We start from the raw sequence: 12,931 nt of genomic DNA, 5'->3' as shown, positions 1-12,931 counted from the left end.
TCTTCAGCTTGCCCAGTTCCACAGAGAGCGAGGGACCTGACACCAGCCTGTCGGATCCCCCGGTCCTCGCCGCCTCCCCGGCCCTGCCTGCGGGCGGTGGTGAGTTGGGAAGCAGTGTGCAGCTGTGGTCTCAGAGCCCTTGTGGTTCGCTCTTGGCGTCCTTTCAAGCTGCCCGAGATTCTGCAGAAATTAGCAGTAAATCAGCCAGGAAGGAGCAGATCATTTATCTGGGGCCTGAGAGCTCTCTCTTGACACTTTGAACACAGGGCCTCTTCCCTGACATCTTCGTCTTTGATTAAGGCCTCCAAAGTCTCCCCAGACCTGTCACTCGTGACATGTGAAATGTAAATATGTTCTCGCGATTGTGAATGGCGACCCTTGCCTGGAGGCAGCGAAGTGTGTAAGCCCGAGCCCAGGGGTGAGGAAGAGGATGCCTGCCCACTCTCCCCAGGGAGCCTAGCAAGAACTTTGCCTTTTAAGCTAGGATTCTGTCCTTCTTCTGACCTTGGCTTCACCTGGCTTTTAGAATCAAAAACCGTTAATGCTAACAAGCTCATCGGAGGCAGTGTTGTCCAATTTGTTGTTCCAAGTTTCGGACCCTCAAAGGCAGACGTGGGTCGTCTGACACCTATGAAGATGGAGTCTGTCCCGCACTGAGTGAGGCTCCACTCTGGTGGGCAGGCTTTCCCTGCTTTGCAGGTGCATCTCAAGTTCGGAAGAGGTAAGTGACATGCCTGAAGTCGGTGGGGTCCCAAAGCGATGGCGCTCATTCATATGTCATGTCCTCTGGGATTCTGCACCCCAGGGCTCTCTGTGTGTCAGTGCAAGCCAAATGAATTAGCAGAGGAAGCCTCAGCAGAGCCGGGAGCAGCATTGTTACTCCAGCTGAGCCCGGAAAGCGGGGAGGGAGGGGAAGAAGGCTGGAACCTGCCTCTGAGGGCCTGGGAAGGAGGGGGCCCCGGAGGGGACCTGGACTCCACAGTTATGTCTGGTTGGAGTGCAGACCAGCAGCTGACAAGGTACCTGAAAAGGCTGTTGTGTTAATGCTCTTTGCAGTCCGACAGCCCAGGGTGATTAGCAAAAGAAGCTGCTAGCAAACTTCATGGAGATCTGATGTGTTCTTTATGCTCAAGCAAGCCCCATGTGTTCGTTAGCAAGCTGCCTCTTGCCAGGGCACTACAAGGATGCTCCTTGGCTCCTTTGCGTCATTGGCATCCATAACACGGCCACATGAGAACGGGCCTCGGGGGGATGGTGGGAAGGTTTGGCAGCCACCTCTCTACTGTTCCCACCCCCTGCTCCTTCCACCTCTGGGTCTGAGGGCAGCAGGCCTTCCTCTGCATCTCTGGCTCATGCAGGCAGGTGTCCACGTCGTGGTGGGGGGAGTTCACAGAATATGAAATGAACAAGGCTGACCTCCAGCAGTTTGTGGTTTTCAGTATTTAAGCCTTATTACAAATAAGGATTTTTAATTTCTGAATTATTTTTAATTTTAATACTTCTTAATAATTTAATAAGCTGAATAATTTTTAATCCTGAACGGGCACTAAATTAAACCCATCCCTCCCTTCCCCCACCTCCTTGCTCCCTGGGAGAACTGGATCTGATTGTGTAGGCAGGGTGCACTTGAGTCTTACTTATCCATGGGAACATAGTTTGGATGGTGTGTTTTTCCTGTCCCGTAGAGACAACATTGGCTCTTGTCTCCAGGCTCAAGCTCCTGGAGTGGAGATAATTCTTCATCGCCCCCTGGAGTGTGACATGTGTGGTCCCCTCTGGGTCTCCCCAGGCACCCCACTGCTGGAGAGAATGCACAGCAAGCCCCTTGGGAGATGGTCAGGGTGATTTCACCTGCCAGCCCACTCCCCGTCCCAAACCTCCAAGATTGACTGGTTCGGCTCCACGTCTCCCCTTAAGAAACTGCCTGCTTCTGACATTAAGAGCTAAAATTCTAATTTTTGTCAGACAATTGATAAGAGTTGCTAAACTCATTTTTAAATGCAATCTAGAGAGAAATGAAGGTGACTCTGAAGTTCTAAATTCATTGTCTTCTTCCCTCTGTTTGGATGCCTGCTCTGTGCTGGTTAAGTGTGAGCCTTTTATAAATCATTTCAGCAAATCTCCTGGCAACTCTTGGTGGGCAGGAATCTTTTTTTTTTTTTTAAAGATTTTATTTATTTATTTGACAGAGAGAGACACAGCGAGAGAGGGAATACAAGCAGGGGAATGGGAGAGGGAGAAGCAGGCTTCCCACGGAGCAGGGAGCCCCATGGTCCCAGGACCCTGGGATCATGACCTGAGCCGAAGGCAGACGCTTAACGACTGAGCCACCCAGGCGCCCCGGTGGACAGGAATCTTTATCTCAACGTTAGGGCTAATTGCCAGAACCGGCCCTTTCATTTTGTGGCTGTGTGGACTGAGGCCCAGGTTACCCTGCGAGGGGAGTTGGGGGTGCCACGGTTCCCATGCAGCCAGTCTGCAGGTGGGGTGCACCCTCCTTCCCCTCCAGCACTGGAGGGAGGTGCAGGTTTGTATCAGGGAGCTGTGGGAGCTGAGGTCTGGAAAGGCATGGTGTGCTCATGCTCAGAGAATGAGGAACCAGCAGGGGTGAGCTAGAAGGCCTGCATGGTCCTGGAGGCAGGTGGAACTGGGTGAGGCACTAGGTAAAGCCTGCTCAGAGCTGCATCTCAGAAAGGCCATGCCGGTGTGCATAGGATCTCCTGGAGAGGGAAGGACATAGCTTCCTATGGGGCCACCACAGCCCTCCTCTGCTCATGTGGCACTTATCCAACAGAACTCACACTCTCATAAGCAGAACAGAGTATACAACTCGATTTCTCAAACTCCCTCCACCAGGCCCCCAGGCCCTAAAAGGGAAACCAGGCACCAAATACAGAACATGCCTGGAACATGACCTGGACTCACAAATGTGTGGCCAAGTAAGCATGAGTGAGTGCAGGGACGAGGGCATGAATGCAGGGCACAGGTTCACAGGGAAACGGAGATAAGAGGGGCGTCCCAAGAGTAGAGCAGCTTAGAGACCCATGGCCAACCAAGTCTGGGTCTCTACGTGGACCCGCCTGCCCCAGCAAGGCCTGGCAGAGTGTCCACTACGCGGGAGGAACCTGCTCCGCACATGTGCACGCGTCCCACATGGACCCCTCTAGAACAGGCTGTCGTTTTTGTTACAGATCCCAGACTGGAGAACATCTCCCAACACCCACATTACTTTGAAGCAGATGAAACTTACACCAGGGTGGAATCAAGTCAATGCTCATATTTAATTAGTGAAAGAATGGGCTCATTCTTTGTTAAAGGAATCCTTGATTAGTTTCAAGAATCCTCCTCTTTTCTATTTTATTTTTACAAAACAAAACACATTTGTGGGGCATGCAGCTCCCCGAAGGGATCCTAGGGAAAACTCTGGAAGTGTGAACGCTTGCACCTCCCAGGACCCTCAGGGCTGGGGGAGCCCCTGTCTACCCCTGCAGGGTCCCCCGGGGGCCTGTGGGCTTCCCCACCTCTGAGCACTGCAGTGCTGCTTGCTCTCCTAACACACTAGGAGAGTCAAAAGGCAGCATGGAGTTACGAATTTCTTACTCAAATCTCATTGTTAAACCTTGTGTTTTTTTCTTTCCTCAACTAGATTTTAAGTTCTCGGAGGACAGAACGCACGTCTTGTGACCCTGATCCCTTTCAAATATGGGCTCTCCACGTCCCTGACAAATACTGAAGGAGGAAAATCACCGTATCTGGCACTGGGATGGGTTACACCGCAGAGGAGCAGGGCGGTGGCATGGTGCCCAGTTTGAATCTAGCGCCCCTCCAGCCGGTGAACGGCTCCCAAGCCCACGGCCTCCACCCTCTCCCCTGCCCTCCCTGACTTGTTCTGTCTTCTCTCTGCGTCTCTCCATCCTTTCCTTCTGCTAAAAGTTCCTTCTACCACCTATTTAAGTATCTAGTATGTGCCAGGCACGGGGCATCGTACAAGCCCACGGCATCCTGGTGGGTCCTTCCAGCCCTTCCTCCTCCCAACCCTTCAGTAATGCTTCCTGAGCATCTACATGGGGAGCTCCTTGTGGGCGAGCCCAGGAAAGGGATGGGGCACCACACTGTAGTCCACATACCCTCCGTGAAAGCACTTGTGGCCCTCTGGAAAGCTCTCAGCCGGCCACACCTTTCAGAAAGATACTCCCCTTTCTGCCCATTGAGGAGGGCCAGAAGGAGCAGTATTCTTATGCATCTGTCAGAGCCATGGATGCTCAGGGCCCCTGGAGGCGGGTAGGGTGAAACCAGAGAGGTCAAGAGCAACAGGCAGCAGCCTCCCCCCTCCTCACTCCCCCCCCCCCACCAGGTCTGTCTCCTGGGTGAGGGCTGCCTGCTGGGAGGGTCCACCAGGGGGCCTCCTAGCACAGAAACAGGGCTCCTACATCTGAAGGGTAAGGACTGGCTCTCCTGGGCCCTGAGGAGTTAAAGCCACCTGTTCCTTGCCCCCCAACTCCCTCCCAGGAATTAACTATTGCTGCAGGTGTTAGTGGCAAAAGGGAACAAATGGACAGTCAATGAGGTGAAGATTGGGAGCACTGGAGTGTGGGACGTGAGGGACAGTGTTAACTGTAGTGCTGTCGTCAGGAACGGGAAAAGAGACTCCACTCGGAGTGTGAAGGCATGGCTGGGAACCTCGTGGGCAAGCCCTTAGCCTCACCGACCCTTAGTGCCCCCCGGGGGCCTGCGTCTGTTCCTATCAGCGCACATGGCACAGTGTCTTGTGATCTGCAATACCAGTCTTCACTTTCCCCCGGCCATAGACTGAGCATCTTGATGGCAAGGGCTTTGTCTTCATCTCTGAATTTCCCTGCCCCCAACTTCCTCCTACCCTCTGGGCCCCCGTCTTGCATCTTCTTCACTCCTTCCCGTTTCCTGGAGGTAGTTGTTAAGGGCAGAGTAAGTGCTGGGCCCAGAGGCCTCCTACTCCAGCTCCGAAGCTTGCACTCTCAGAAACCGTGCTGAAGTGGAGGTTCTCAAACTTGAGTGGGCACCGGAATCACCCAGAGAGCTTGTCTAAACACCAGTGCCCGGGGTCCACACCCGAGCTTCTGATTCCAGAGGTCAGGGCCTGAGAATCTGCATTTCTAAGAAGTTCCCAGGTGGTGCTGATGGATGCTGGTCCAGGGGCCACGCTCCAGGACGTGCCACCGTGAGGCTCTGTAAGAATGTGTTTGTTCTTCTCAGGAGCACACTGCACATGCCCCTTCTTCATTGCAGTCTTGACACGAGCAGACTGGAGACTCACAGGAACAGAAAATGAAATCCACACGACCATGCCGACACAGCAGAAAGTTGTGGTCACTTAGAACCCAGGATTGACACTCGACTTCTGGTTAGACTCCGGATCCAAATCCAGCTGTCACCAGGGACTAGCTTGTGACTGACCACAAATGGAACCTCTCTCAGACTCTTCTCTCGTCTATAAAATGGGAATTAGAATAACTACTTCAGAGCAGTATTGTGAGGATTAAATGACAAAATTCCTTTCGTGGTGGCTGGTGCATGTCAGGCACTTAACTACGGATTTGAGTTTGGACTCGACTGGAAAACATCTATCAGTGTGTTTCCGTTTTCTACACGTGTGGGGACGCGGCACAGGATAGGAGTGGATATTGGGGATTCAGCCCAGTGAATTCCATGGGGAGTTTTGGGTGCGTTCGTATTAGTAGTGTGGACGGGTCATGGATGTGGATGCGGTCCTGTGTTTTTCTTGGATCATCTCCTGGACCGCATCAGCCGGGTGGGGCCCTAGCACTCAGCATCTGTGCGTGCATCTTGTGTGGCCCGGAGGCGCATGCCTGTTTGAGTGTGTGTGTGGGGGTGGCCGGGGACAGCCCTCTGCACCTGTCGGGGGAGCTGACCCCTCACCTAACTAAGGGCTGGCGGTATTGAGGGGAGCCGCATCGAGTGCCAGGGCTGTTTTGGATACCAGTAACGATATGGAAAAGTCTAAGGTTTACCATACCACACCCAGCTCATCAGCCTTGGGGAAGTTACTGATCCTGGGCATGCCTTCTTCTCTCCTATAAAAAGGAGACTGGTAAGACCGGAACTGTGGGGATCCAGGGAGACACCGCCTATTAAACTCTTAAAACGGTGCCCAGTTGGGTGCCTGGGGGGCTCAGTTGGTTAAGCGACTGCCTTCGGCTCAGGTCATGATCCTGGAGTCCCTGGATCGAGTCCCGCATCGGGCTCCCTGCTCGGCGGGGAGTCTGCTTCTCCCTCTCACCCTCCCCCCTCTCATGTGCTCTCTCTCAAATAAATAAATAAAATCTTTTAAAAAAAAATACTTAAAAAACCTCTTTAAAAACAAACAAACAAACAAACAAAACCGGTGCCCAGTGTATGGTCACATGATGGTCACATGACCACTCACTGATCATTAGCCCGTTATTTATTGAGGACCTACTATGTTCCAGGCGTGCTACACGGGTCACCCATTTATTTCCCACACACGTGCACTGCTTTACATACAGGGGTCAGTGGGGGACAAGGCAGCCTACTCATTTGCTTTCAAATACCATTTCTAAAGCCTATGAGGCACTGAGACGGGAAATGGGCTTGTCAGAGTGAGGTCGCTCCGTGAGTGAGCGCGTCGGGTGACACTGAGACCCGGTGCCCCGGGCTGGTTCTCTGCGCAGCTCCGCCTGCCCGCAACATCCTCCTTCTCTCCTCGCCGCCAAGTGCTGATAATTGTAATTTGTACGGAGAATGAGTTCATGGGTTTAATAGTTCTTGAAGTAAGACAGTAGACCCAAATATGTAGTGTTCAGACATTTTGATTGGATTTATATATCTCAAATACTAATTTATACTCATATAATACTTTCATTATAAAATACGCAGTGGTACAGAGATTTGTATGCATATGGGATTTTTTTTTTAAATTTGGGTTTATAAATGGTTTGGAACAGGTTGCAGAAACATCGTCTGTTGCTCTTTTTAATATATCTTGAGCATGCTATGACACATCCTGAAATAATTTGCTGTGGGAAAAAAGCACTGTTCTTTCTCTCTCTCTTTCTCAAATGTAGCTGTAAATATTACTTTGATGTATGTGATTGCTGCAACCATCTTCATTTGAAGGAAGTCTTCTAACCCTTCCAGCTCCCATCTCTTGCTATTGTCAAGAAATAAGAAAAACTGACTTAAAATGCATTATTCAAATGTATTTAATGTAAACATTGAACAAGTCTGAGAAGAGCCACAATTTTTCCTTTGCTTAATGTGGTTTTGACAATATTTCAAATATTCTGTTTTACAGGCATTCATTTACTCTTCTTAGGGAAAATAGTTCTTCAAGTAAATCTTAGGATGCTAAGAAAGCCCCAGGGCCTGGCACATAGTAGGAACTGAATGGGTGTTTGGTGGTTGACCTGAATTGAAGTGTGCTGGGTTGCAAGGTGTGGTATAACATGCTGAGACCCTCGCGGGCCTCTGGGCAGAGAGACTGCTCGGGCAGGGCTCAGTGAGGGAGCTCTGGCGGGGTACAAGGAGACCTGCAACCCCCTCTGGGCATCAGGGTGTTGCCCAGGGTCTGGCTGCTGGGCAATGACAGAGCTGGATTGGGCTTCAGGATTGGGATCTTGTCATTTCACCAAGTTAGTCCCCATTCTGAGCTTTCAGGCTGTGAGCCCCTTGGAGGTAGGACTTTGTCTTTTATCTCTGCATGTTCCCTAGCCTGTGCAAGTCCTAATGTCATGACTGCTTAGTAAATGTTTGCTCAGCTGAAGAACAAAGAGAAGAAACCACATAGGCACATGGCTTCCTCTATTCTCCTCGCTTGTGAGAGCTGGTGGTGGGCTTGTGGCCTGATGGCATCTGTGATCCATCATTTAAGTCATTCACAAGTTGAGAATGGAAGTTTCCGTCTTCGTGGCTGTCTCCTGGGCTGTTTGGACCCCTGGTGGGTGGTGGAAGTAGTCCTCGTCAGAAATGCTGGGGATGCCTTGGGGCTTCTCAACCTTTCCCTGCATTGCATGCATGCTGGTACTTCAACCCACATGAGTTTCTTTTCCTTCTGAACCTTGGTCTCCATGTGACCTCTAAGACCACTGGCAGCAATAAAATTCTATCACATTAACCTGGTGTGTGTGTGTGTGTATGTGTGTGCGCGTGTGTGTGCGTGTGGTGGTCAGCTGATTTGCCACAGACTCAAAATTTTCACTCCTCTATGAATAAACAAGTAAATATTCTGACCTATTTTTTGGCAGACAGAGGTTCTGGAATTTCAAATCACTGGATCCTTCTTTTGTTGTCCTTCTGTTGCCCCTGGGATGAAAGAAAATAGATTACAGTCAGGAAATAGCAAGAAGCTAGGGGAAAAAAATTAATTAAGTGCATTCATTCATAGAAACAACCACCCAGTCAGATTTAAGTAATGAACATCTCACAAATAATTCCAAATCTCTCTTTGCATTTCCACGGGGGTTAAAAAAAAATCTGTGTTTCAAGTAATTTAATTACTTTAAAATATATATATATATATTTTAATGTAAGAGCTTTCTTTTATAAGGGGCAGTAGTGTGGGGTGAAGAAGCACCCCAGTCAGGATGAAAATGTGGCCTGCTGTCCCACATCAGCAGGCTCACCGCCACACCCTCCCTGTCTCTGTGACATTGTTCTGTAAAATGAAGAGCATCAGTGACCGGAGATTGTCCATCTAGGATTTTGTGTGCAGCCTATAGGCTGTGATGTGATAAATAAGAAAATTCAGTGAGGGGCGCCTCGGTGGCTTAGTTGTTTAAGCATCTAGGCTCAGATCATGATCTCAGAGTCGTGGGATGGAGCCCTGCGCCGGGCTCCACGCTGGGTGTAGAGCCTGCTTAAGATTCTCTCTCCCCCTCTACTTCTCTCTCCCTCTTCATTTGCCCCTCCCCCTGCTCTCTCTCTCTCAAATAAATAAATATTTTTTAAAAATTAGTGTGGGGTGCATGGGTGGCTCAGTCAGTTAAGCATCCAAGTCTTGGTTTCGGCTCAGGTCATGATCTTGGGGTCCTGGGATCCAGCCCCAGGTTGGGTTTCGTGCTCAGCGGGGAGTCTATTTTAAGGATCTTTCTCCCTCTCCCTCTGCTCCTTCCCCTGCTCATGCTCTCCCTCTCAAATAAATAAATAAATCTTTAAAAATAAAAAAAAATTAAAATAAAATTAAAATATTTAGTGAGTCATTTGGATATTGTTCATCATGTAGATTGACACAAAGAAAGATGATGGTGTTATTTTGTTATTTTTCATTTGATTTTTTCATCATTTCATGACTTCGAAAATTATTTAATTATTGTATTATTTCATATATTTCATTATTTTCTGTTTATCTGGGTAAAGCTTGATTCATGCCTACGTCGGCACCCCGACTAATAAGTTCTTGACATGGGCATCTCTTTCCTGGACCTTTCTGCTTGGTTATTCTCCAGCAGACACAGGCCGTTTCCCAGTGAGCGGCTCCGTTGCTCATATAGTTTCCAAACCAGCAGCCTGGGCACTAACCTTGAGTCTCCTCTTTCCTGCCCCCATCACCAACAACTCTATGCTCTGTTGGTAGATCCCCGGATGTCTCCTCTCTTGCCCCTTCTTCCTTGCTCTATTCCGTCTTCGTTCTGCTCTCTTTATCTGAGGTCTAACCCCCAGCATCAACCCCTTACCTGCTTTCCTGGCCTCCTGGGCTCCAATCCACCCACCAAAATGCCACAGGAGTGACCTTTCTTTCTTTTTTTTGACCTTTTCTATTGTGTGTTTTATTTTATTTTTAAAATTTTTTTAATTAACATATGATGTATTATTTGTTTCAGGGGTACAGGTCTGTGATTCATCAGTCTTACACAATTCACAGCCCTTACCAAAGTACATAACTTCCCCAATGTCCATCACCCAGCCACTCCATCCCTCCGCCCCCCCCGCCCCCCCCCAGCAACCCTCAGTTTGTTTCCTGAGTCTCTTATGGTTTGTCCCCTCTCTGGTTTCATCTTGTTTCATTTTTCCCTCACTTCCCCTATGATCCTCTGTCTTGTTTCTCAAGATCCTCATATCAGTGAGATCATATGATACTTGTCTTTCTCTGATTGACTTATTTCACTTAGCATAATACGCTCTAGTTCCATCCACGCCATTGCAAATGGCAAGATTTCATTTTTTTGATTGGCTGCATAATATTCCATTGTATATATATATATACCACATCTTCTTTATCCATTCATCTGTTGATGGACATCTAGGCTCCTTCCAAGGTTTGGCTATTGTGGACATTGCTGCTATAAACATTGGGATGCATGTGCCCCTTCGGATCACTACATTTGTATCTTTGGGGTAACTTCTAATTAGCAGGATATTATCAAGTCACCTCCCTGCTTGAAAATCCACACCACTTGCCCCTTCTGGGGGACAAAATCCAAACTCATTCCCATGATAGCCGAGATGCCCGCCTCGGTGGCCTTGAACACAATTTCTGTTGTCTGCGTCTCTGTTCCCTCCCATCCTGTCCCCCCACCAGGGCCCCACACTGTCCTCTCTCTGGGCCCTACCTTTGCATGCTCCCACATCACTGATTAGATTTTTCTTTGGCCTCCTCTCCATCTGCCAAAAACCTTTCCATTCTTCCAGGTCTAGTTCCAATGCTACTTTCCCGTGAGTTCTGTCCTGCTTCCTCTTTAGGACTTTTGATATGTCTCTGTTTTACTGTTCGTTATTTGTTCATGGATCTGTTCATTCATTAACTCAATGAACAGATATCAGATCTACTCTGTACCAGGCTGGATGCCACGCAGCGGGATGCAGTTGTTAAAGAAGATTAATGAAGTCTGCCTCATGAATCTTATTGCTGTTGGGGAGATAGGCCATAAACAAGTAAACAATCTTTTTTTTTTTTTTAAATCATAGTGTCTTGTATGTGCCTGTTCATGTGGTCATGTCCCCCTGGACTAGCAGCTTGACAGTATAGCCATATCCTGGGAATTGTTTCTCTCCCAGCACACTGGCTACCTGACCTCAGGAATGTTTGTAAGATATGAATAGGTGCATCAATAAAGAATTGACAAAAGGGCCTGCCGGTTTGGGCTCATCCACAGAAGCACGCCGTGCCCTTCGTGTGCCGAATCCTGTGGGTCTCTCTGCTACCAGGGAAATTCTGACCTGTCCCTGCACAGAGAAGGAAGCCCTCGGTATCATGTCAGAGCATTTGTGTTCTCTGACAGCCCATGTAACGTTTGCCTAAATGGCTTTAACTAGTCCCATTGTAGGAGAATGGGAAAGATTCTGAGAATTTTCTCAACCTCTTTCCAGATACCTTAAGAACCCAACATCCGGAAGCTACCTTTACTTTCCCAGATAATTTGCTTTTGACTTTTTAACTTTAAGAAGAGAGTTGAATTCAAAGATTTTTTCTATTTGATGTTGACAGCAACCCTCAGCAGTAGATGGGCAAGTCTCCTTCTCAGCTCCAAGATACAGATGAGGACACAGGGGCCCTGTGAGCAGAGGGGGTTTGGCTAGAGTGACCAGGCTTGTTGCAGGCCAGGGCTCTGACTTCCGGCCAGGTGCATGTCAGATGTGCTTTAGGGGAACCAGGAGCCAGTGATCTCCAGAAGCTCAGAGCCAGACCCCTCTGAAAACCACTGAGGAACAGAGAGAAAATGGGTCTGAACTCCTCCCACAACGGAGTATGTAAGGAAAATATTAACGAAGCTGGCAAATAAATAGCCATTTACCTGGATAGTAACTAGTTAAAGTCTATTTGCTTTGGAAATGCATGGAAAGAGCAGAGATTAGAAATCAAAGTGGTTCCCTCCCTGTTTCCTGCTCCCTCCCAGTTATTTGGCTTTGAATTTTGTTCGCTAATCTCAAGGAAAACTGAAATGTCCGCGGTTTTACCCCCTACCAGATTTCTCTATTTTAAATCATTCTTTAGGGTTCCAGTTTTTAGAGACACATTTTTTTTTAATGTACAATGTTGAAAGAATCATAAAGTTTCAGTCACAGAAAATGTGATTAAGAATGTTAATCATCATGGGTCAATATTATTTGCTTTGCATTAAATTGAGATCTGACCTTAGAAGGTTCAGCGTTCCCAAGTTGGCCATTGCCTCTGTGAACCTGGGAATGACAGTTCTGTTTACTACAGCAGGGTAAGTAGATACTCATCATTTTATAAGGCCTCAAACATTTGGGACCAGCTGTCCTTCCTGTGGGCTGCTCAGCCTGTCCCACCCACATTGTAAAATGAATCACATCAGCAGTTTTAAACTGCTGCTTTATTACTTGTCATTGATCCTACTCAAGTGCCCACCAGGGAAGCAATACAAGTTAATTTATTGCTCAGAGAACTCAGCACATCCTGGAAAAGTAAGAGGTGCCACTGGCTTGTGGGGAAACTGAGGCACAGAGAGCCAGCGGGGGTGAGCCAATTAATTGTTCTTCCAAACAACTCACATCCTGCCGAAAAAGAGCAAGAACACATCACCCCACACCATCCAGCCTCTCTTCTTGATTATCCTCCTGACACTTGAGGTTCAACACTTTCTGGCCATCTTTGATTTTCTTCTCTTCTCTACCTCCCTCCTGCATGGTCAGTTAACAAAAGCCATCTGGTATCCCTTCACAGGTTTGTTTTCTTGTTCCCTCCTTTTTCTGTATACCTTCTGTGATTCCCATTGCTTTTTGAGTAGACCTAACCTACCTGATAGTTTAGAACTGGTGGTCTAGTTCCGTGGTGGAATCAATTTATACCTGCTGTAGTGGGTTGAGGGGTGTCTACCAAGAGATATGTGTGTCTGGGACCTGTGAATGGGACTACATTTGGAAAAAGTTTCTTTGAGAATGTAATCCTGCTAAGGATCTTGAGATGAGATCATCCCAGAGTAGGGCGGGCCCTAAAACCAATGACAGAGAGGAG

At 48.3% G+C, this 12,931-nt stretch overlaps 1 protein-coding gene across 1 annotated transcript in view; it reads right to left on the bottom strand.

The window, feature by feature from the left end:
* CLNK (cytokine dependent hematopoietic cell linker) overlaps window positions 1–12,603 on the bottom strand; it is an 86,745-nt gene extending 74,142 nt beyond the window's left edge. Inside the window, exons 1-2 of the mRNA XM_006745117.2 lie at window positions 12,500–12,603; window positions 8,248–8,319 (exon numbers count right to left, since the gene is read on the bottom strand). Coding sequence (XP_006745180.1) covers window positions 8,248–8,319; window positions 12,500–12,603 — 176 coding nt within the window. The remainder of the gene's footprint in view (window positions 1–8,247; window positions 8,320–12,499) is intronic.
* Between the last annotated feature and the right edge of the window lie 328 nt (window positions 12,604–12,931).

The sequence above is a fragment of the Leptonychotes weddellii genome, chromosome 2, assembly GCF_054177405.1.
Source record: "Leptonychotes weddellii isolate Sample4059 chromosome 2, ASM5417740v2, whole genome shotgun sequence".
NCBI classification, from domain to species: Eukaryota; Metazoa; Chordata; class Mammalia; order Carnivora; family Phocidae; genus Leptonychotes; species Leptonychotes weddellii.
Note: the sequence above shows the minus strand (reverse complement) of the source record. Positions and strands in the feature narration are given on the sequence as shown.